Source organism: Planococcus citri, chromosome 1 (genome assembly GCF_950023065.1).
Source record: "Planococcus citri chromosome 1, ihPlaCitr1.1, whole genome shotgun sequence".
NCBI classification, from domain to species: Eukaryota; Metazoa; Arthropoda; class Insecta; order Hemiptera; family Pseudococcidae; genus Planococcus; species Planococcus citri.
Window position 1 is genome coordinate 17,288,487 of NC_088677.1, and position 25,743 is coordinate 17,314,229.

Genomic DNA, 25,743 nt, shown 5'->3' on the forward strand with positions numbered 1-25,743 from the left:
TCAAATATTCTAAAAAAAATATATTATAGACACCATTTTCATGCTGAACAACATAATTATTAAGAAATTGGGATGATATTACGTCGAAAAGTCGATTTAAAAAAAATTAAAAGTTAGGAAAACATACGTTTTTTTGATTTGAAACATGAAAAAAAGTTTTGATTAGTGAAGTTGGCCCATTCGACCCATATTTTTACGTATCCGTTGAGAAAATTGAAATAAACTCATCACAAAAAAAAAAAACAAAATTCGAAAAAATTCAGTTTTCAATTCCAAACATCAAAAAAAGTTTAAATTCATTCTGTTGTCTTATTTTGACCTCTTTCTGACGAATTTCATGAAAAAGTTGATAAAAATAACACTCATAGCAAAAACATTGAAATTCGTTTATTTTTTGAATTTTTTCGAATTTTGATTTTTTTTGTGATGAGTTTATTTCAGCGAGTGAAAGGGTTTTTGAAATATGAAAAGTTTTCCATAATATATTTTTTTTCAGAATTTTTGAGAGTCGGATAACGATAAGAAAACTACGTTTTGAAACTTTTCGAGCAAATTTTTCATAGGTACGAAAAAAAGTGGCAACACTGATTTTTATGATATCACCAAAAGGCCTTTCAAAACCCCTACCTACTGAAAAAAATCCATTTTGGTAAGTATCGCGATTATCGAGTGTAATCCACTGCTGAAATGGATCATATTTCAAATTCACTGAAAACTTTGACACCCCCTGGCAGCCTTTAGAAAAGAGCTAGAGGGCTGCGATTTGCGCCATTGGTCATCTCTTCGGAAAGTCTTTCCACGGAAGAAATTTCAAAAAAATAGCCGACCCCCTCTACCCTTTCTTGGTCTTATTTTGAGCTTTCAAAAATATCAAATAAAGCATAATTATTTCAAATTTTTTTAAATTTCTTTCCATGTGGGATGGAGAAGGGGTGAGACAAAAGTCGGGTCTTGATTTTCTGGTGGACCAGAAATAATTAAATGCCAAGGGGAAAATCACGTGGGCTGAGGGCCTATTTTCGTTTTCAAAGGCTCGGAATCCAATTGAAATTTCATGCCAATCAATTCAATGAGCTTGGAAAATTTGAAAAATTCGAAAAATTCCTGAGTTTATTATACTTTTAAGATGAGTTGACTAAGGTATTCTGGAAGAAATAGAATGATTCTATTTTCTTAGCAGAAATAACGTATGCAGTTTACTGGATATTTCAATGCTCGAAATACGTTTATACTTATTTTTTTTTCAAATGGTTTTTCATAATTTTGTTCCCTTTTAAGTGGGGGGAGGGGATGCGGCAACAACACAAATTTGCATGGTTAAGGCAAAATTTCCCTCAGCTAGGTTTTGTCCTGACGAACGCTACAACTCTTTTTATCGAAAAGTCTGACGATATATCAAAATAAACTTACATTGTGTCAGATATCGAGCATCAGGTAGGTACCCATATACCCAATACATATTCGTAAAACTTTGATACGTAGCAGAATGTATTAACAAATCGATCAACCTTACTAACGTAATTAGAAACCTGAAGGTACCGTACCTCATCGCCCCACCCACACTAACATTGCAATGCATCCAAGTGTTAATAAATTTGCATAATGTGCGAATAACAGGCGCTGAATGACCATGGAAATATACGGCGCCAAGCAAAGCAACCATTCATACGTACACATCATGCCATGTGATGAAGTACTTCTATGCAGGCATCGTGTCGCATCGCTTCGCAGCAAAAATTACCAGCAACCAGCAAGAAAGCCTTAGTCAGAGGATCCGAATTCATTTCTGGTGTCAGATTACCATTAAAATGTTTCTTTCTACTGAAAATGACCCATTTTTTGGCTCAAAATTGTTTCAAAAAAAAATCAAATGTTGCTCCTTTCATGATGATTTCTGGCTAATTTGAGATTGCTGAGCACGAAAATGATGTCAAAAGTGAGCATGGCTTCATAGTTCTCGAGAAGATGCAATTTTTTGCAGAAAAAACGTCAATTTTTGATGGAGGAGCCACCGGCATTCGAATTGGTACGAAAGACGTTCAACTACACCATCAACTTAAATTTGGACCAAATTCAACAATTTCTCCTGAGTTTTACAATTTACATACGAGTAGACAAAATTAAATCGCGTTATTGTTTTGGGAACCCCTGACTCGTATTTCAGGTGACCTTCAGGGCTGAAATCGGACCACCCCCCTCCCCTTCCCTCTCCTCCATAAAGTTATCAAATTTTGAATATTTTTAGACTTAATAAAGAAGCTTTTTTGTCAACATTTTTGGAGCTTGAATTACACATTTTAAAGGTTTAGCCCTCACTTCGCTCAGGCTAAGATTTATGTACTCGTAGTTTTTCTGTTTCTGAATTTCTGCACATGGAAGATGTCTGTTCTTCTAGGTGCCTACTTCCTTATTAGTTAACTTTCAAAAAATGCCAGATAAAGGGAAATTGACCTATTGTAAAAATTTAAAAATTTAAAAAAACACCAATAATTTACTTACTTCTTGAATTTATAAATTTTTGAAAGCTTCAGCCTTCGCTTCGCTCAAGCCTGTTGGTTTTTTTTTTTGAAAATCAAACTTTCTAAAAATCTATTATTATTAACACTCAAAAATGTTTGAATCGAAAAATAAACTCCTCGCGTCACTTCGTTCGATGAGCCTGTTTGCTTTTCCTTTTCAAAGTCGAGATTTCTACAAAACCCTCATTCAAATTCTAAGATTTTGAAACCGAAAAAATCAAACTCCTCGCATAAAAAACATTGCTTCTTTCACATATCAAAAAGGAATTTTTGAACGTTTTTGCCCTCAGTTCGTTCAGGCCCCTTTGATATTATTTTTCAAAACTATAATTTCTGAAAAAAATCATTCAAATCCTAAAATTTTGTAACAAAAAAAATCAAACTCTTTGTTCAAAAAACAGTGTTTTCACCTATCAAAATAAATACAAAGGAAGAGTCCAGATACGGCCACTTTTTGGGCCCCGCACAGTTATCGACTCACACACTCTTAAAATGTTGTAATAAATGTCCTAAATACGAATCCGTGGTTAGTTAACCCAAAATTACCATTTTTTGGGCTCTAGGAGTTCCCAAAGCTGTGAATAAATAAAGAATTTTAGGAATCACTGAGTATTATTTTCAAAAACTTTTCTAGCGAAAAATATCTGTTTGAACCCAATAAACGTTATGCGAGGTGATTTTTCTATTCTCGACCCTCGATGGCAGAAATGGGGGGGTTTCATTTTTGGAAAATTTTGGAACCACAATTTTGAACCTACCCCTTTGAACCCTGCTAGAAAACTTTTTATAGTTCATTGGTATCTGAAAGACCTCCATCCAACCAAATTTTGAGCTCAATACAATTCTGCGCTGGTACTCAAAAATCCAATTTTTCGTAATTTCGATACTTTGGGAACCCCTGAAAAAATGAAAACCTACGATTTGTGCCAAACGTAACGTTTTGAGGTATATATTCAATTATCTAGATGAAAAAGTTCAATTAAGCTCCCTGTATATTCGTAATTTTGAACCCTTTATTTGGAGCGCTCCACTTTAGGCACCCCTAAAAAAGGAATTTACACATATTTTTTCAAATAATTTGAAGAATTTACATTTGAAACATCCTAGCAAGTGTTCGATAATTTTTCATTTCATTTATTCTGTAACTTTCAAAATTCAGCTTTTTTGGGTCAAATTCTGAGATTTTACTTCTTTGAAATCGTGAAAACGTGAGTTCAACGTTTTTTCGAAGAGTAAAATCTTAGAATTTGACACAAAATAGCTCAATTTTGAAAGTTACAGTAAAAATCATATGAAAAATTATCGAGCACTTGCTGGTGTGTTTCAAATGTAAATTCTTCAATTCATTTGAAAAAATATGCTTCAACGCCTTTTTCAGGGGTGCCTAAAGTGGGGGGCTCTAAAAAAAAGGGTTCAAAATTACGAATACACAGGGAGCTTTATTCAACTTTTTCATCCAGATTATTGAATATATACTTCAAAACGTTACGTTTGGCGCAAACTGCAGGTTTCTAGTTTTCCAGGGGTTCCCAAAACATCGAAATCACGAAAAATTGGGAAATTGGATTTCTGAATACCAGCGCACAATTTTATTGAGCTCAAAATTTAGTAGGATGGAGGTCTTTCAGATATTAATAAACTATAAGCAGCTTTTTAGCGGGGCTCAAAGGGGTAGGTCCAAAATGGTGGTTCCAAAATTTTCCAAAAATCAAACCCCCCAATTTCTGCCTTCGAGGGTCGAGAATAAAAGAAATCACCTCGCATAACGTTTATCGGGTTCAAACAGATATTTTAAGCTGAAAAAGTTTTTGAAAATAACACTCAGTGGTTCCTAAAATTCTTCATTTATTCACAACTTTGGGAACCCCTGGAGCCCAAAACTGGTCATTTTGGGTTAACTAACCACGGATTTGTATTTGGGACATTTATTACAACATTTTAAGAGTGTTCGAGTCGATAACTGTGCGGGGCCCAAAAAGTGGCCTTATCGGGACTCCTCCTTTTATGGAAAATGAAAGTTCCTCTCCCCCCCCCCAAAAAAAAACGCAAGTTTCGTCAGTGATTGCAAAATACTAATTTTTCGATTTTTTCTTGATTTTTTAAAGAAAAGAGTACCTTATCAAGTAGGTAACTTATGTACCTATCTCTTGATTTTTTTTCTATTACTTCTGCCTCGATTTATGTTTATGGGATGTTGTGTGATATATTTTCAGTCATTACTTTTCTGAAATTCAAATTCACTACAAAAAGCCAGAGCATTCTGATTCTTCAAAACGCCATGACTCAGAATTTTAAAAACGTGACGCATCTGGTTCTTTTCCCTGTAAGTACCCTTCAAATATGAAAATATGTACAATTGTATGTATATAGGATAGTTCGTTGCTTGCTGAACAGGATGTCAATAATTGTCGACGATGGTAAGTAGGTATACGTCATACCCGTATTTTGAAATCCGCGCACTCAGTTTTCCTGGAATTGAAAAAAGAAATCCGCGACTATTGGCAGAGGCAGGCTGGAGAAAGAAATACGACGTAGTACGAGTATTTTCTATCTTGTACTTGTATTTCCCGACGAGAAATTCAAATTAACCGAGACGAAGCGGTAGATTCGTTGACGTATAAAAAACAAAAATCTTTCACTTGTTAGGTAAAGTTTGCCTATTAGCCTAATGCCAGCCTCCCTGCCTACCTGCCTGCCTGCCTGCGAATCAGTGTTTCTCGCAATTTGGAAAATATTAAGAAGTTCACACTTCACAGTCGTAAACGTTAAATTTGGGTAGTTGTACGTATTTTGATCGAGAAATTTGGAGAACATCGACACTTTAATCACCATAAACGACCATGCCGAAAAAAAATTGTCTACCCATGTAAATATATACCGCATCAATAAAAATTTAATTACATGTAAACTGGTTCCTATATTCGAGCATGAAACGCGAAGTTTGCGCAAGAAATAAAATTTAGGTGCCGACCTCTGAAAAAAACAGATGAATTCCATTTTTAGTATAAACTTACACAAATAAAAGTCCCATACCATACGCTCAATTAGGTAATATTGTGTTTTTTTGGAGGTGGGGGCGGTCTTTTCAATAAGCTGTTAGCACCTCTTCGTACCAAAAAAATTTAAACCGCAACAAACTTTAAAAACAAATGCACATTTGTTCGACATATGCAACGTAACGTAACGTAACAAGATAACGCATACCATGTAAGATCAGCGATGTTCACCTTGAATGCCTTCGATTCTAGAGAAGTTATCACACTTACGAGCACCTATTACTCGAAAGGCATCGGCAGTTTTGCCCTGTTTTTTTGTTTCTCGGTTATAGTCGTATTTTTCCACCGACAAATACCTAGTATGTTTCTAGATTTTTTTGGCAACGTTTCAACGGAGACAGCCTAAATCATCAGCAATATGGCGTCATCGTCATCAGCGCGGGGTGACGAAAGGTCACACGGATCATTGATAGGACCTTTGCGGTGCCACATTATGGCGTGAGGAGGAGAGGAGGGAGGTGCGAAATGTGACAGTGTGACACATCAGCTGTCTATACGTGTAAAATGAATTACAACTGTTGCGCTTGCAGCTCAACACGTCCCCGTGCTACATTGTCAACAAAATGACGTCAAGCTAGGCCACTCACTATTAACGGCACCAAAAATCAACGAAATTTAAACACGTCACACGCATTTTTGAAAATTTTTCATCGTTCGTTCGTCGAGCACAGCATCCGCGATAGCAATGACATTGGCACTTGGCAGTGGCAGTGGAAATTGGTATCGATTTGACGTAATTTACTTATTACATAACGCCAAGGAAGTAGTCTAATGCTATACGAATCAGTGAAGTGTGGTTTTTTTCAAAACTCGTTGTTTTCGGGATTCTCTCAACCAGATTTTTTTGCCAATCAGTTCTTGTTAAATTTTAATTAGGTAAATACGTAGAAGAGATGCAGACACTGACACGTATATGTAGGTATTTGTGAATGTCTTGAAGATTGTCAGTTCTTAAGGAGGAAATTTTTCTCACCAGGTTAATAAAAATAAATCGTGCCTGGAAGCCAACCCCCCTTCCCTCGCAATTTCTCAAAATAAGCATACAGGAAATCCAAAAATTGAAATGGTTACTTTTCTTCTAATCCAAATCTTTTACGAACAAATAATTGAATCACTGAACGATTGGTGATTAAATAAATTGATTGATTTCTTGGTGAATCATTCGCAAATGGATCAATTAATTCACGATTGATTCGGGTTTTGTCAAACTATTGCATGGAATTTGATCTGTTTTTAAGCTAAGTGAATCGAATCGAGTCGAATCATTCACAACCAATTGGCGATCGAACAAACTGATTGATTTCTAGGTGAGTCACTTGGTATATAATCGTTTGCGAACCGATTCAATTCATTTACTTAATTTTTGGTGAATCGTTCGCAAATGAATTGATTCGTATAAGTGACTCGTTCGCGAACGAATCGATTCAATTACTTAATTTTTAGTGAATCATTCGCGAACGAATCAATTTGTATGAGTAACTCGTTCGCGAACTAATCAATTCGTATGAGTGACTCGTTCCCGAATGAATCGATTCGTATAGGTGACTCGTTCCCGAACGAATCGATTCGTATAAGTGACTCGTTCGCAAACAAATCGAATCACTTACTTAATTTTTGGTGAATCATTCACGAACAAATTGATTCGTTCAAGTACCTCGTTCGTGAACAAATCGATTCATATAGGTGATTCGTTCGCGAACGATTCGACTCATTTACTTAATTTTTGGTGAATCATTCATGAACGAATTATTGAATAATTTTTGGCGAATCATTCGCGAACGAATTGAATAATTTTTAGTGAATCATTCGTGAACGAATTGATTCGTACAGATACCTCATTCGCTAACGAATAGATTCATATAGGTGATTCGTTCGCGAACGATTCGATTCATTCACTTAATGTTTGATGAATCATTCATGAACGAATTATTGAACAATTTTTGGCGAATCATTCGCGAACGAAGTGAATAATTTTTGGCGAACCATTCGCGAACGAATTGAATAATTTTTAGTGAATCATTCGCGAACGAATCGATTCGTATAAGTGACTCATTTTCGAACGAATTGATTCATATTAGTGACTTGTTTGCGAACGAATCGATTCATTTACTTAATTTTTGGTGAATCATTCACGAACGAATTATTGAATAATTTCTGGTGAATCATTCGCGAACGAATTATTGAATAATTTCTGACGAATAATTCGCGAACGAATTGATTCGTATCAGTGACTCGTTTCCAAATGAATCGATTCATATAAGTGATTCGTTCGCGAACGATTCGACTCATTTTCTTAATTTTTGATGAATCATTCATGAACGAATTATTGAATAATTTTTGGCGAATCATTCGCGAACGAATTGAATAATTTTTAGTGAATCATTCGCGAACGAATTGATTCGTATAGGTGACTCATTCGCGAACGAATTGATTCATAAATTGAAGAATTGATCAATTCGTTCATGCATGCAGTGGCGTAGCCAAGGGGGGGGCGAAGGGGGCCATGCCCCCCCCCCTTGAGAGCGAAAATTTGAAAAAAAAAACATGCAAAAATGGACGTTTTTTCGTTGTTTGGACCCATTTTTTTCCAAAAATTTTCGCTCTCGCTTCGCTCGAGCAGTAATTTTGCCTTCATTTTCATTAAATACCACACATTACAATAGATTTCCAGAAAATTACCCCTCATTTCGATTTTTCATGCCTAAAAATCTGGTTTTGCTCCCTCCTTGAGAAAATCCTGGCTACGTCACTGCATGCATGATTCCTTTAATTTTATTCTAATTCTTGGATTTGGTCCATCTTTATCAGAAAATCTCTAGATATTCTATGTTTTCGACTCTTGAGCTCTCCTTCCTCGTTGAAAAGAGTAGAACTTGGCCCCACTTTAAATGTCTAAAAATAATCGGAAATCGGACATGTTCAAACATTAATTTCATAGTTATATGTAAGTGTTCATTTTTCAAGGTTTAATATAAGTAGGTACTCGTAACTTGATGAGTTGAACTAGCCAACGTTATGGGTTTTTCTCGATAGAAAGTTTATGAAAAGAACCATGAAAGGAGATTACCTATTGAAAAAAACTATCAATTATTTGTTCAATTTTTAAAAAAAATTTTCCAACTGTGGAGTTCTCTAAATTGGCTAACATCGTTAGGGGGAGGGGGGACTGAAGGAGGGGTTTTCTCGAAAAGAAAGTCATTTAGAAGTATTCTGCCCACTACTCTCTTTTCCATCACTTTCCTCTCCCCCACTTCAGCTCCACTCTTTTATTTTGTTATCTCCTTTATTTATTATCAATTTAGTTGTTTTTTTTTTTGCGCAGCTATTACAATCACAAATAATAAATTAGCCCATATTAGCCCATCGATTATAGAAGTACTAATGTTTACGAGCGACGACGATGTTTCTAAAAACTCGAGGTTGTCGCTACATATCGAGTAAGATCTCACCTACATGGCTGTAACTATACCTAAGTCAGACACTAGACATAATACGATTGAGTAGTCTACGAGTAAACCTATAAACTAAAGGTGAGTATATCGATTCGTATACATCATGTGGTCGTAGTCATAACCATAGTCGTACGACGTGTACGAAGAAATAATGAGCTGCAATTTATTTGACGAAACGATACATTGTGTAAGGTAAGTATGCGAATATGAGTACACCTACTCGTACGTACATACTCGTATGATCATGAAGGTACCTTATGTCTAATTGCCTATGTAGTGTCTATGTTTAGTTCAAAGGTTGACGGTTGACGCATTAATAATCAGAGATGCGTTCGCTGTGTGTTGATCTCAAAGACAAAATTGACGCTAGAAAATCGTCGTGATCGTGTACCATGAACCATGATGCGCGCGACCAACGCGTGTATGATCACATGATCAGTATCGGTTTCTGATGACCAAAGTGCACATTGCACACTAGAATGTACTCGTACAATGTAGGTACTCGTGTAAGTGCAAGGATTACCACTGGCACTTACAATACTCTAAAACTAACCGTTAGATCAGCTGGTTGCAACTAGACACTGGCCATTGGACACTGGACAGCTACGAGGATTACCTTCCCGGTTCCTAGCAGTTCCTACACTTGGAAATGGATTTATTTGATCAAATACCTACCTACGGTTGTCGTTGTAAAATGCGTGGTAAAGAGACACTATAGTTGGATGCGTAGACAGGCGTTCAAGTATATGTATAGGTAGCCAAAAATATGCGCAAGTTACATATGAGAAATATCGATGAATAATGGTTATCCGCTGTGTGGCAAGGTTACATTATCGAATGAGCAACTTTGATGGAATTCGTGGTGCAGTTGTACTGCAATGCGAATACGAATGCCAACGAGAAAAGTAGTTCGCCGAGCGCAGCGTTGACATTAATTTAAGAAATCAACTTGAACCTACGACTTCTGACGAGCTTTCTGCCTAAACAAATACATAAAACGAGAAGTGCTTACAAGACACAAACAGAGATACTGACACTAACGTATTAAGTACAAATGTACCATACTTAATTTTTGTCTGCCTATAGTGGACTGGGCACCATGTATTTTACATAATTAAATAATACACCATAGGTGTGTTTGGGTTCATTTCATGTTTAGGTACTATGTAATACGTAGTACGATTGGCTGATGACCGCTGCCCCTGCCTGTATACCTCACTTGTCCTACTTCAAATTATTACAACGTCAACTACTAGGTAGGTAGGGTAGGTAAATGGTGTTCCTTATTTGAAAACTTGGAATTTTACACCTCCCATCGCACCCCTGGTGTCAGCCTCACCTCGCAAGTTGAAAAAAAATGAAAAAATAAAAAGAATTAAACTTCAAAATTCTGCGTCAGATTTTTGAAAAGTAATTCCTTTTCAAAAAAAACAAAACTTTTTACTATAGTCTGAATTTATAAATGACTTTCTTTGCCTATTTTTCTAAAAAAAAAACGTGTTTTTTGTTCACTGGGTTTGTTAGGTTTTAACTCTACAGTTTTAATGTTTTTCAGCTTAAATCCCTTTTTTCAGGGATACGTTGATGTAGTGAGATATGCCTTAACCGACTTGGCGGTTATAAATAGAACTCTTATCATACCTACAGGGTGCCCAGAAATATGGAGTGCCCCTAAAAAAGTTTTCTACTAAAATACTTTGGTTGGTCACAGTGAATGATAGCATGTGATTGGTTGTTGGACTGGAGAGATAACATTCTACCAATCATATGCATCTATTTCACGTTGCCAACCTATATTTTTAATGAAAAACTTTCTTTAGGGTACTCGATATTTCTGGGCACCCTGTATGTACATACTGGAAGTGTAGGTAATACGAGAACTATAGACCCTTTCTTATGGCAAGCTATTGTACCATGGCAGTGCTTGCTGTAAGAAAGGATCTTCACTTAGCATCGATATCTCCAGCTCATCAGTACTTTGGCAACTATGAGAAAAATTACACAGATGTATAGGCAGAAGAGGACCCCCTCTTCCCCTCTAACATGATCTCTATTAATGTTCTAATAATCACGGTACATTTGGGCATTGGGCATGTTAATCGATCTTCCACGGCATCAACAATGCTTTTCATCAAAAAAGAGCTTTGTGTACTACATTTCTGTTGTTGTGTTTATTATTAGGGACAACTGCAAAAGAGACAGAAAATATGGACAGTATGGGTAAGTGGTAAATAATAATCACCATTATTAAATTAATCATTGCTCCATCTGATTGATGTAAATATTCGTGGATACTGCACACAAGCCCTTTATTCACAAATATTATTTAAATAGGGATCTAATTATATCTGTGTGAATTACCCTTTAATTCATCACTTTCGATTAAAATAATGGTATTAAAATACGTTACCTTAATGCCAAATCCGAGTATGTCCATACAAAAAAAGTACAATTTTACTCATCACTGATAAGGTTTGGATATGCTCTGAAGGGTTCGTTGAGTTCTGATTGAACATCGGTCAGCTTCGTGTATCTTTGGTGGTGCATTTTAACTGTACTCTGATGCAAATTTTTCAATCCAGGGCTTCCCAGAGTCTTATCAGTGACGCAAAACGACGATGTTTTTTTGGATGGACATAGGTACTCGGATTTGGCATTAAGGTAACAAATAATGGTATCCGAATACATCCGATATGATTGTTATAGTTGAATTTTTTTTATAAAAAAGGGTTTATTTTTGAATACTATTTACATCTTATAATTACTTATCCCTGCGGTGAGGGGGCGGGCCGGGGCCCTTCCTCAGGAATAATACCAGTACAATCTTAAGTTTAAGGGTAGGGTGATGTAAATTCTAATACTAAATGAAAAACTTAATACTAAAATTTAACTAGAAAAACTATGTATAACTTTAACTAAGCCAAGATTGAGTGTGTTTCATTTTTGTTTAAAACTAGGAGGGGGAGGGGATGGTTTGGCCACCCATTGGTCCTGAAGCTGCAGTGAGTGGGGGCCCCAGTTTTGGTTGGGACTGCTGACCCACACCCCCCCCCCCCTCACCAGGCCAAAGGCCCGGAGCTCCTAGGCAGTATCCTAGAATCGCTCCCACCACTTCGGGGTTGAGGGAGTGGTCACCCTAGGATGTAGCGCATTCCCACCTTCCGCGGATTTGGAGCAACCCTCGACCCATCTCCCATTTAGGGGTAGGCCTAGAAGGTCTCCGGGCACCACTGTACCCTTAACTACCTCAGAAAGCAATCTCCTAGAGCAGGATTGTTCAAAAGGATATTATTTCTTATGTGTGAAAGTGGGAATACTCGGTCCCACCTTACATAGTGGATAAAGTTGGAGTAATTTTGAATGCTGACTGCTGAGGATGGACACATACCATCTTTGACTATATATACATGGACTGCTATCTCATATCGATGGTCCGACGCCATTTAGCGTTAACTCCAATTCCCAAAATTTTACAGGAGAGCTTGTTGAAGTTTTCAAATCGAGATATTTTCTACAAATTGGTATTAATTGAAAAACTGAAAATCCCGTTTCTAGTTTGAAGTGTTGGGAAGGGAATTCTAATGCTACCAACACTGTTAAGGCATTTTTCAGGGAAATAAGAGCGAAAAACGATGAAGGTGTTGTCATGATTCCAAAATAATGAGCTGTGATTGGTTGAAATGAAATCATTTAACGTTAACTCCAGAAGTTGAGAATCATTTGACGTTAACTCCACGAATTGGTGGATTATGGTTGGACAGTTCTTCATTTTAAGGGGATTTGATGTCAGAATTTCTAAAAACCAGTGGTACCACTGTATCGGGCGCGAAATTTCCCTTAAGAATTGACCAAAAAGTGATTTTTGAAAAAAATTGGATTTAACGCTAAATGGCGTCGGACCATCGATATGGGAGTTGAAACAGGAACCGTGAAGCCAAAGCAATAGAGGTACTAGATCGGGACATGGGCTCTGAGCATGCGCGAGATTTCGTTGCAACAAGCATAGCGGTCGTTGGAACATAGGAGGGTGTTCGTCGCTCTGTGGTTCACAGTGATTGGAAGGTGCAAGGGTGGTTCGGATTCCGGCGCGCGCATGAAAATTCCCGATGCTCCCGATCAAGTACCTCTATTACTTCGGCTTCATCACAGACAATGAAAATAGCAGTCCATGTATATATAGTCAAAGCATACCATAGGTTTCTTCCATCCTTCAGCTTAGGGTAGTGCTACAATATACATACATTGTACTCATCGTCGTCGTTGTAGTCGTGCTCCTTTACAGGAGATAGCGTATACTTCCATCTATATCAGCCGGTTTCTAGCGTATCTGATAGTTTCTTTCAGGGTCTTACAGGGAGAGTTGGCCCGTGAGTTTGTTGTTAACATCTCCGATCGTTTCCTCCCTCTTGTAGTTCTTCCTTGAATTTTCCCCTGTACCGCTAGCATGAAAATACCGTTTTCTCGTATTTTATGAGCTAGATACTTTAGCTTTCTGTTCTTTATATCTTCTACTACGACTTTCCGCTCCTCTCCTATTCTTGCTAATACTTCTTGGTTGGTGATGAAGTCCTTCCATGAGATCCATAGTAGCCTTCGATAGCACCACATCTCAAAAGCAGATATTTTCTTCTCGCATTCTGCACTCATGGTCCATGTTTCACAGGAATACTTCAGAACGGTCCATTCCATACGTAGCATCGCATAATTCTCTTTCTCAGAGCTAGACTCATCGTTCGATTTCCCAGCACATTGGCTAGGTTGTTAAAGGCGCTTTTTGCCATTCAGCAATCCCTGATTTACATTGTACTATATAGATTAAATTAAATAAGTTATATTTGGAGAGAATATTAGCTAATTTGTTACACTGTTATATGGTCTATTTATGTACAAGTGCTATTAATTAGTTTTAGAGTGGGTGTTGGGGAAGGTCCAGTTACATACCTTGATATTGATAGGTATCTTCCTGAACTCTCTCACAATGATTGACCATACCTGGACCCAGTCAAGCTGGTCTAGCCCGCATCCAATCTGTGGAATAGTGAGTTTTCTGATTTTTCTTCTAGTACATTCCCTAGCAAGATTTTGGATGCCAAGGGAGAAGTCCTTATATGTTGGTTTGTCAAAGTAATGGATTTTTGTGATGATGCAGAATATTATATAGTGACTCTGGCTCACTATTCCTTTGATTTTATGCTTTAGAGTAGCCACTTCCCCCACATTGTGTGGTTGCGTCAGCATTATTTATGATATAAAATGATTTAGATTAGTTTATATTTTTAGTCCCCTTTAACATGTATTTTCATATTGGATCAAATAATAATAGAAAATATTATTGACTCGATTGAAGATATTGATTGAGTTATGATTTAATTTGATATTTGTGCATAGAGTAGATGTTAGTGACTTCCCAGTTCTCCAACTAAAACAACATTTCCGGCAATAGGTAATATTATCCTTACCACCTAACAGTATAATTAAAATAATTTCTCTATTCCCAGTCATTAATAATCTAACTCTATCAACGTCACTCGAACTGACATTTTTGCATATATTTTGCATAGGTAATTTGGATGAAAAAATTGCATAAAATATTGCACATTTTCACCATATTTCTGCATAAAAATCCCATCTCTAGCCTATACCACCCTTGCTTTTTAGAAATCATTGGGAAAAAAGGGATAATTTTAGGCATTTTTGCAAAAAAGTGAAAATTTTATCAAAACACAAATTTATTATCTGAAAATCTCAGACAAAATCAGCAACTTTTTTTTAAACGAAAAGTGAGCGTTTTTTTTGCATTTTTTCAGATGAAAAAACAACAGTTTTGATAATTGTTGGCAATTTTAGGTAAAACACCAAACTTTTCCATTGTTGAAAGACTAGAATTTTGGCAACTCTCGGGAAATAACAATTGAATTTTGGACAATAATTTTTGAAGAAGCTAGAATTATGTATTTATGTCAATTTTTGAAAAAAAAGCGAGACTGACAATTCTACGAGTAGCAAAACACATGATCTTTTGGCAACTATTGGCAAAAAAATGAATTTTTTAACAATGGGTAGGTAGGTATTTGTTAAAAATGTGAGACCTCTTTTCGATTTTTCGATTTTTCGGTTAAAAATTCGTACTTTTTGGTTTTTTTTTTGGGGGGGGGGGGGGCAAAACAGTGACGGGTTTCAGCAAGAAGTAAGACCATTCGGCAGTTTTGACAAAATGTGTGATTTCTCGATAGCTCTACTTTTGGCTGAAAGTGAAACTTGGACTATTTTATCAAATAGCAAAAGACAGAGCTTTGTACCAAATACCGCTGCAATGCTGAAAATGCAGTGTAGCCAGTTGGAGAAGAATAAGAAAGTATATTCTACGTATTTTCTTCAATTGAAGGGTTCCATTCCAAGTCGGCCTAAGTCCATTTTTATCATTTTTGAGTTAGCAGCGCCATCTGGTGGTACAGGTCGGTTAACACCTTTATCACCTTGTCCCAACACCTGGCGTTACTTGTTTCGCTCAGGAGCGCTGTTTTGCCGGCTCGAAAAAACAGCTGATTGTTCCAAAGTGGCCTAAATCATACATTTTTTACGAGTATTTGTATACAAGTGCAGTTGTATGATTTAAAAAAATGTGATTTTATGATTAAAATGTTAATTTTTGATTAAAATGTTAATTTGTGATTAAAATGTGATTTTGTGATGAAAATGTGATTTTGTGATTAAAATTAAAATAAATTCCAATATTTTTGATATTTTTTTTTTCAATTTTTTTTACTCATTTTTTTTTTTTTTCAGAATAGACGAAATTTGAAGGTGCTTCAAATGAAATTGTTTCAGAAATGTATTAAATTAATGATTCGTGAATTTTTTTTAAAAAAACGCGTTTTTTCAGCTCTTTTTCGAAATTTTTAAAATCAGATTGTTCCAAATGGGCCTAAGTCCACTTTTTCTGACTGTTTGACGCGCTCTGGAGCTGAAAATACGCAAAATTAAAAAAATACCAATACGGTACTTTAAAGCAGAAAGATCAAGCTTTACAACCATATAATCACATCATTTATTATTGAAGCGGAAGGGCGAGAAAAACACTTATTTGTGTTTTTCTCGAAACGGAAAAAATGGACTTAGGCCGACTTGGAAAGGAACCCTTCAATTATTATTATTGATATTACTAACATTAACGAAAGCATGAACAAAATATCAAATTACTGCAATAAAATTTTAGTCGATGAAAAAATCGAAAACATTTGTCAATTTTCTCACGAACCAACGAACAGGTGTCGAGTTCGAGTTAAAAATCATCCGCTCTTGTGCATTCGCACTCATTACAAGTATCTCTAGATAAGACCGGTTGTTTTCCAGTAAAAAATGCTTGATTTTCCGGCGCTCGTGAGCGACTTCTTAGCACGCAATCGAGACAGATGGAGAAGTATTAGCGAAGAAAAATATACCCAAAGCATATTTGCGATGAAATTTGTAGGCTGTAGAGTCTTCACCTCTTCACTTGTACCATCGCCACTCGTATTGATACGAGTCTTTTGGCAAATGCCATCTGCCAATGCCATGTAAAGATGAGTCACAAAAGGTATCAAGTGAGTATTGACAGCAAATAAAATCAATAGGTATAAATAGGTATCGCGATCGCTCCAATTGCACAATTCGTGGGAGATGAATAATGCTGTTGAGTCGAAGTTGTCAACGTTGGCGGATCAACTTAATGTATACTTACCTACGATTAACGGTAAATAATTGGCAACCCTAACGCGTTAATTTCTGCAAAATTGCAAATTCGCACTTGCATTAAGCTTCGTTCCGAATTCCAATGCAATACTTGCCATCGATGGCGCCCCATCGCGCGCTCCCCGCTTCACCTCGAGTAAACCTAAATATTAATCCACATTAGAAAGTAAAACCTCTTATCGTTAGTTGAGCTAAATGACGACTCATTTGTTTAGTCAAATTAGGTACATCACACGTAGGTATGTTTATAATGTAATGCAAAGTATAAAGACACAAGCGGCTGCAGCTGCGGCTGCTGCAGCCATGGCAGTATGCGATGGTGGAGATGGTGACAGCCGCAGCCAAAACCTGTACTAAAACTATAAGCTAAGCACAAGCGCCTAACCTACTGGTTTTTTTTTTGTCGCATGCAAAAAATCAGATGATGCGCTTATACCTATGTACTACTATACCGTTCACCTACTGTACTGTCACTGCCCCCTCCCTCCTCCCCTCGCCCCTGCTGCTCGAGTTTTTATTTACAGCGCCAGCGCCATGTACCAAAACAGGTCCTTCCATTATAAATAGATGTCGAATCTAAATTCACACACATTGGGTTACATAATACTCATCCCATTAATAACACTCGGATATGCCTTCGATGGTGTTATTCTTATTTGTGATTTGGTGATGATGCTCCTCGACTGAAAGCGTCCAACAAAATGGTAAGTACTCGATCGCATTTATGTATTGTTTTTACTCGTATAGAGGCCTATTAGCCTTTTGATTGTTCTATTGTTAATGCAGTTTTACTCGCGTTATTACCTACCTCGTAATTAATTAGCTCGAATTAGGTGCTAGTTTGTTGGAAAAAGTACAAACAAGGTAGTTCTCCACAGGTAGTTAGGCACATCTACTAGCATTTCAATTAAAATGTATAGAATAGGTAACCCTATCTTTACAAGTTTAGGTTTATAATACCTCTTGTGGAAATTTTTTTCATTTCGATCCCCTAATTTTGTTGCCTCAGGTGAGAAATCACGCCATAAAATTTCCAGTCACCTCGGTGAAAAATAAGTGGTGTTGGTGAACCCCTCAGTTTTACAAAATATGAAAAAAACGAAATAGGTAGGTATCAGAGAAAATTTTTAAAGTTGTGAACTTGTGGGGATGAACTCTTTTATAACTACCTACTTGTAAAAAAATATTTATTAACACCCTGAAGTTGTCAGATTTCATGAGAAAAATTTCTCCAACCATGTTGATGGTAAAAATAAGTCATGCCAGGAACCCCCCTTCTCCCCCTTCACAGTTCTCAAAATATTTATAAAATCCAAAAAATTCAAATTTTTACGGTTTTTTTTATTCTTAAATTTGGTCCATTTTCATTGAAAATATTGTTAAATATTTTTGATTTTGTAAAAAAACATGACTTTTGATTGGCAAACTTTGAAATAAAAAGAGGGCTTTTTTAGGCAGTCAAGGAAAAAATCAATGCTTTGCTTCTTGTACATCTTTGGCAAAAAAGCAAAAATTTCAGATCAATTTTGGCAAAAATTACGACCATTTGACTATTTTATCAAAACAACTTCTCGTCAACTCGCCAAAAATTTACTCTTATTCCTGACAATTTTGACGAAAAAAACCATTTTTGTGACAATTTTGATAAAAGCAGTAGTTTTTTGAGGCAATCTTGGCAAGAACAAGACTGATTGACAATTTTGGAAATAATTGGCCTTTTTGACAATTTTACCAAAAATGAACACTTTTTGACAATTTTTACAAAAATTGACGCTTTTGACACTTTTCGATTTGAATAAAATTGGCAGAAAAAAAAACAGAACCATAAACGCAAATTTGGAGAAAATACAGGACTTTTGGAAGAAAAATAGGACATTTCAAACCGAAAAGCAAAAATCAGTTCTTTTTGATGATTTGGGGTCGTGCTCCCAAAAAAGAAGTGAAAAAAAGCCTGTTTAGAAGTACTCGCATTCTTCTTAGCGACGAAAAATTTTCAAATAATTTGTACCCGCAGGCATCAATTTTATTTTTCAACTCGTGGGTCTCATACAAAGAGGACCAACATCTTTCGAAGGATCAAGGGCGGGTTTTTCTTGAAAATTTGCTTATTTAGACAGATTCTGTCCATTAAAAAATGATCAAAAAATGTCTACAGACGTCAGTTTTCTATGTTTTTTATTTTTCCAAATTTGGATAGCTCCGTAAAAGAGAACCAACATTATTTGGAGGTCCAACGAAGGGTTTTTTCTTGAAAAGAGGGTCATCATGTGAAACAACATTCTAATAATGAGGGAGAAATGAAATATTTTGAAAAAAATTTCATTGATTTTGATTTAATTAAGGTATTATTTTTTGTGATTTTTTTTTTCAACTTTGAGGAAAAGTTTTTTCGTAAAAATTTTGAAGAATATAATTCAAATGAGCTCGAGAAAAGCGAAGACAAAAGTTTTGAAATATTGATAATTCGAAAAGTTGTACCTATGACCAAGTTTTTCACGCTTTATTTCATAAATTAGGCTACGATTGATTTTTATGGCTTTTAACATTTCCAAATTCGAACAAAAGCTTGGTATTGAGGACGTATGAGTAAATTTTGTCCGAACAAAAGAAAAGAAAAAGCTATTGAAAATTCAGGTACTATCCCTCCTAAAGTAAAAAACATTTATTTTTAATTTTTTATTTATTTATTTTTTTTTTTATACGAGAAATCACTATCCACATTTTTAAAAGTTTAAGCAAATGTTTTCCAAGAACCTACAGCACAAAGGTATACAAAGGAAGTATACCACCTCTCACATAAACTACAATAATATATCACCAGCCAAAATTAGTTCAGATGCTAAAGGGCATTTTTCGATTTTTGGTGAATTTTTGAAAATCAAATTTGGGCCAAAAATACTGAAATTTGTAATACACCTACTACATGTTATAAGTATTTTCAACTAGCTAAGTAAATTAGAGGCTGTAGCGAACCATTTAAAAGAATTTTGGAGCCTCCAGCAAACTTTTGAAACTTTGAATTTCCACAAAATACATATCACCAAATGAAGTTTGAAAACCGAAATTCGCCCTGAAGCTTACTTTCAATATCCTGAGTCGACTGGAGATGGTTTCAAGTTGTTCTGGAGCCTACAGCAATTTTTTGAAAATTCCAATTTTCAAAAAAAAAAAATCACGAAATTTGTCCAAATTAACACGGTTTGAACTGTAACACATCGATTTTGAAAAAAGGTTTTGTAATTTGTTGAAGATCACTGACAAGCATAAATTTCGATCACACACGTTTAAAATACCTAATTTAGACGCAGTTAATTTTTTTTTTTTGAAAAACTGGAATTTCAAAAAAGTTGCCAGTGGTTCCAAAACGATTCAAAACTACCTTCCTTCGACTCAAAATGTCAAAACGCTGTGGAAACAGGAAATTTTTGAAATTTTCAATCACAAAATCGCTGGACAAAAATATGATTTAGACATATCCTGAAGTGTTTTTGGGAAAAATGGAAGTTCCAGAAAGTCTCTGAAGGCTCCAGGACAGCTTGAAACCTTCTTCGGTTGAATTTAGCGATATTTTGTGAAAATTTCAAGTTTAAAAAATCTACTGAAGGCTCCAGAACTGCTCAAAACTGTTTTGAAATCGTTTCTAATCCATTTATTTTTTACCATTTGCTTTTACATGCAATGCAAATAACGTGTTTTTTGCTCTTGGAAGTTTTTTTTTTTGGTATTTTAACTACGAAAATTTGAAAAATTTTAGTCGGTTTACCGGCTGGTGTCAATTTGAACATCTAACTCCACAATGTACCTTAACTTTCAGCTTTCCAAGTCAATTTGGTAAAATTTCAACTTTTTTCTCATTTTTACCCCAAATTTGATTTTTGAAAATTTACCAAAAACCAAAAAAATAAATCCACTTTTGTACCTGGTGCTCTTTCAATGTAGGTACCTAGCTTTATTTAGTTCAAAAATTGTTGTGGAAGATGGGATGCATTCTATTTTTAGACCAGATTGGTCAGAGAAAGGAATAAAATGCTTTTGAAAATTCATAGATGATTCAAGAAGTAAAACATATCTACAATTTCAAATTTGTGGTGCTGAAAAATTTCTTTTGCCAAATTGGTACCTACTTGTACACATTATTTTCATCATTTTCACTTTCAGAATTCTATATTTACATAATTATCAGTTTTCATAATCTTTTTTCTTTAAATGCGTTTTTCTCAAAATTTTGTTTTTCAATCCTTCAAGTTCAAGAAATGAAAAAAGGTGGAAAAAATGAGCTAGGAGGCTGGGATTGGTCTCATTCGACTCGGTATGATGTCTAGTTTTCAAAATGGCCAAAAAATTGAAAATGAAAAATCTGACTTATGGTCCCTATTGTCAGAACAGGTCACATATGTATTATTCACTATTTGCATCATGCTTCATAATTTTTTGATGCTTTAACCCCCCTCCCCCTATTTTTAGTCGAAGTGTGACTTTTGCATGATTAATAGCCTGATTACTTGACCAACTGCATTAGCTAGGACGGGACCATAATAGGTACATGTTAAAAAATCACCATTCTAGAAAAATCTAAAATTGTCAATTTTGCAACCGTTTTCTCAAAAATTCTCCCTCACATGTATGACAGACTCAAAGCACATTTTTACAGCGGATCATAAAAATGAACTTGTATAAATGTGGATGGAATTGTCGTGTCTTTTTTGAGGCAGGATATTGCGAGCGATTTAAAACTGCTGAAGAAAAGCCAGATTTTGCTGGAGGCTCCAGATAAGTCTGAATATACCTAAGAAAAAAATCGATTCTCAAGGGTTCATTTAAGGTGCTACACAAAATTTTGATTAATTTTTTGCAAAAATTATCAATTTTGGAATTTTTTGAGAATTTGAGATTTTTAAATTTTTAAAAATTATTACCTACTTAGGCACACTTTTCAACTCGTCACCTCAGATTTGCGATTCACCGCCCTTAATCGATTCGGAATGTCGAACTAACGATAAGATTAGATTTTTAGCTATTGAAGTTGATCACAGCGACGCCTTCTGAAAGGATTTGAGATTGCTGGAGAAAACCCAACTTTTGCTGGAGGCCCCTAATCAGCCTGAAAATGATGCCCACCGATTTGGGAAAGGGTAGGGAGTCGATTAGATTAGATTTTCATCTGAGTTTGCTCTTTTTGAAACCAGTAGATCATTCCCAACATATCAAAAATTCACCAAAAATTAAAAAATTAAGTTCACCAACTGAAAATTTGGTTCTGAGGTCTGGGTGACGAGCTCTTACAATGAACCAATGTTTAGCTCAATCGGAGTTGAAGAGGTTTAAAGGTTCCTTAGTGAGTAACTATCAACATGAAATGGAGGTCTGCGCTGAATTTGGTCAAAATCCTCTGACATTTAAAATGGCGTCAAACTACTTTAATGACTACGTGATCACAATTTTGCTTTGTTAGAAAGTTAGTAAATAGGTAAATTAATTCATGGTACATATAAACGAGCTGCTAAATTAAAATTTACCTACTCCAATTTACTTCGCGAGAAGTTGAAACCGAAAGCGACACGATCTGAAAGTACTACTCACTTACTATGTATTTAGTTGAATACCAAATTATGTAGTTGGATTATTCGCAGTACTATTCGCAACAAAAAATGCTCATCTAACATTTAGTCAGATACCTTCTATACGAGTACGAAAAATCAGATGAAGCCAGAATCATTCTAATTAAACGAATTCCAATTTCGTCAATTTTTATTACATACGCCGTGTCTGTTTTTTTGCTACTTCTTTCTCCTTCATCGCGTTAACCGGTCCTGTTCTTCGTGAATAAGTGGAAGAATTTGTTGGAAATGTTTCGTGTTGAAAGTGGTTTTCTAAAAACTAAAACTTGGATGGTGAATCGACTTACATAAATTTAATAGCGCTCAAAAAATACCACCGTTTGTACAAGTAGTAGGTAGTTGTCGTCCTTTACAACATTGATGAGATATTAAATAATTACGACCTTGAAATTAACACCGTGTATCATCTGAATACAGGATACGATGAGATGAATTCGTGGTTGGGTTCCAGGTACACGGGAACGCTTACGTATTTGTAAAAAAAAAGGTCGATTAAAAAAAATTGCATGAGAAATACTTGGAAGAAAAAAAAATGAAAAACAAAAAAAACGAATTGCGAACCAAATTGTGGAATGCTGAGAGTGAATGTGTGTTTTTTTTTTTAGATGAAAATTGACAGTATATCATTCTACCTACTCTTAGAGCATTAACATATTTTTCCCTAATAAAACGAACACACGGTTGCTTTCAAGCAGCATAAAATCATAGGTACGAGTACGTATTCGAAGAATGCTGCATTAAGTAGACATGTGTCGACTAAATTATATGAATTTGAGTTTTGGGTTCAATTTTGGAATTTTTTGTACATACCTAGTGCAATAACAACTTATAATTTGACTATCAAATATCAACAGCGATAATATATCAATCGTAGTCGAGTAAGAAAAAGACGCCAAATTGTTGTTTCGCACTAACCGAAAATACTTCAGCCTATTTTCTAGTATTTCGTTACATTTACGTCGTATTGTGTCGGTGCTCTTTCGCTTTCTCATCTTTGAACTGAAAGTTATATTTTTACTGCCCGGTTAGCATTGACATAATTAATTCGTTTGTTAATGTTACTACACTAATTCTACATTCGAATCAATTATGCGTAATACAACGTTGAAAAACTCGCGAGATGGCAAAAAATGAATAATTTACCTATATTTACAAAATATGTAGGCTGCCATGTCTAATCTACATAATATGCATGCCAATGGATACGTCGTTTAGATACGAGTACATTGTTGCTTGTTACGGTATCTGCTTTATAGATGGTGTAGATGAAAAAATACGAGGATGATGTGCGATGCACGATGTAGGTGTAGGTACATGGCAAATATTGGAGATGTTGGGATGGGATATGGAGGAATGGGATACAGAAGTCGCATTGGAGAATATTAAGGTGGAACGAATGCAAGGCTATGGTTAGCCTTTTCGATTACCTACTTACATTGCGATCGAATTAGGTACTTAGTTGAATCCGCTTTAATAGATGGTAGCTTCAGCCCAAATTCATTTTTCGTTTTTTGGTGAATTTAAAAAAATCAAATTTAGGTAAGTCAAAAATGAGAAAAAAATTAAAATTTTATCCAATTGACCTAAAAAGCCTAAATTTGGCTTTCGCCTTATTTTTGACCAAATAAATCGATTGAAAACGGTTTCAAACTGTTTTGAGCAGTTCTGGAGACTCCAGCTGATTTTTGAAACTTGAAATTTCCACAAAATTTCATAGAAAGAAATTGGAAATCCGAAATTCACGCTGCACCGCAACTGAAACACGCTATTAAGTCGAGTGCTGGTGAGTTCAGGTCATTTTGGAGCCTCCAGCGAGATTTTGCAACTTCTTGGTGCCTCCAGTGGATTTTTCCACAACATTTCATCAAATGCGGTTGGAAGGCCCAAATTTGTTCTGTAAACCAATTTCAGTACGCTATGAAGTCAACTGCAGGTAGATTTCAATTCGTTCTGGAGCCTCCAGCGACTTTTTGAAAATTACTGGAGCCTCCAGTGGATCCTGTGTAGAGTAAATTCCGACATTCCAACTCCATTTGATGAAACTTTATGGAAATTTCAAATTTCAAAAATCTACTGGAGGCTCCAGGAATTTTCGAAAAGTCGCTGGAGGCTCCAAAAGAATTGAACCCATCTGCTTTAGACTTGATAGCGTGTTTAATTTGGAGTTTGGAGTAAATTTTGGATTTCCAGCTCTGTTTGGCAACAATTCATGTTAATTTCCTGCAGCATTGAAAAATCTGCTTGAGGCTCCAGTAATTTACAATAGCGCGTTTAAGTTGGAGTGTGACATAAATTTTGAATTTTCAACTCCATTTGACGAAATTGTGTGGAAATTTCAAGTTTCAAAAATCCACTGGAGGTTCCATGAATTTTCAAAAAGTCGCTGGAGGCTCCAAAATGACTTGAATCCATCTGCAGTAAACTTGGTATGGTGTATAAATTAGAGTTAACAGTGAATTTTGGATTTCCAGCTCTGTTTGGTAAAATTTTATGGAAATTTCGAGCATTGAAAAATCTGCTGGAGGCTCCAGTAATTCACAATAGCGTGTTTAAGTAGGAGTGCGGCATGAATTTTGAATTTTCAACTTCATTTGATGAAATTTTCACAAAATTTCATGTTTTGAAAATCCACTGGAGGCTTTATAAATTTTCAAAAAGTCGCTGGAGGCTCCGAAATGGCTTGCATCAATCTGCAATAGACTTACTAGCATCTTTAAATAGGAGTTCAGAGTAAATTTTGGATTTCCAGCTCTATTTGGTAAAATATTATGGAAATCTTTAGCATTTAAAGATCTGCTGGAGGCTCCAGTAATTAAAATAGCACGTTCAAGTTGGAGTGCAGTGTAAATTTTGAATTTCTAACTTCATTTTAATGAAATTTTATGAAAATTTCAAGTTTTGAAAATCTACTGGAGGCTCCAGGGATTTTCAAAAAGTGCTGGAGACTCCAAAATGGCTTGAAACCATCTGCAGTACACTTCATAGCGTGTTTAAATGGAGTGCAGCGTAATTTTTGAATTTCAAGCTCTGTTTGGTAAAATTTTATGGAGATTTTGAGCATTTAAAAATCTGCTGGAGGCTCCAGTATAATTTACAATAGCGTGTTAAAGTCGGAGTGCAGCATAAATTTTGAATTTCCAACTTCAATTAAGGAAATTTTGTGAAAATTTCAAGTTTCAAAAATCCACTGGAGGTTCCATGAATTTTCAAAAAGTCGCTGGAGGCTCCAAAATGACTTGAATCCATCTGCAGTAAACTTGATATGGTGTATAAATTAGAGTTAACAGTGAATTTTGGATTTCCAGCTCTGTTTGGTAAAATTTTATGGAAATTTCGAGCATTGAAAAATCTGCTGGAGGCTCCAGTA

General features: G+C 35.6%; 1 protein-coding gene across 1 annotated transcript in view; it reads left to right on the forward strand.

Annotated features, from left to right (window-relative positions):
• Nucleotides 1–17,311: 17,311 nt before the first annotated feature.
• The window catches only part of LOC135849420 (basic proline-rich protein-like), a 12,981-nt gene continuing 4,549 nt past the window's right edge, over nucleotides 17,312–25,743 (forward strand). The window contains exon 1 of the mRNA XM_065369853.1: nucleotides 17,312–17,462. Within this exon, the coding sequence (XP_065225925.1) occupies nucleotides 17,460–17,462 (3 nt within the window). The 5' untranslated portion in view covers nucleotides 17,312–17,459. The remainder of the gene's footprint in view (nucleotides 17,463–25,743) is intronic.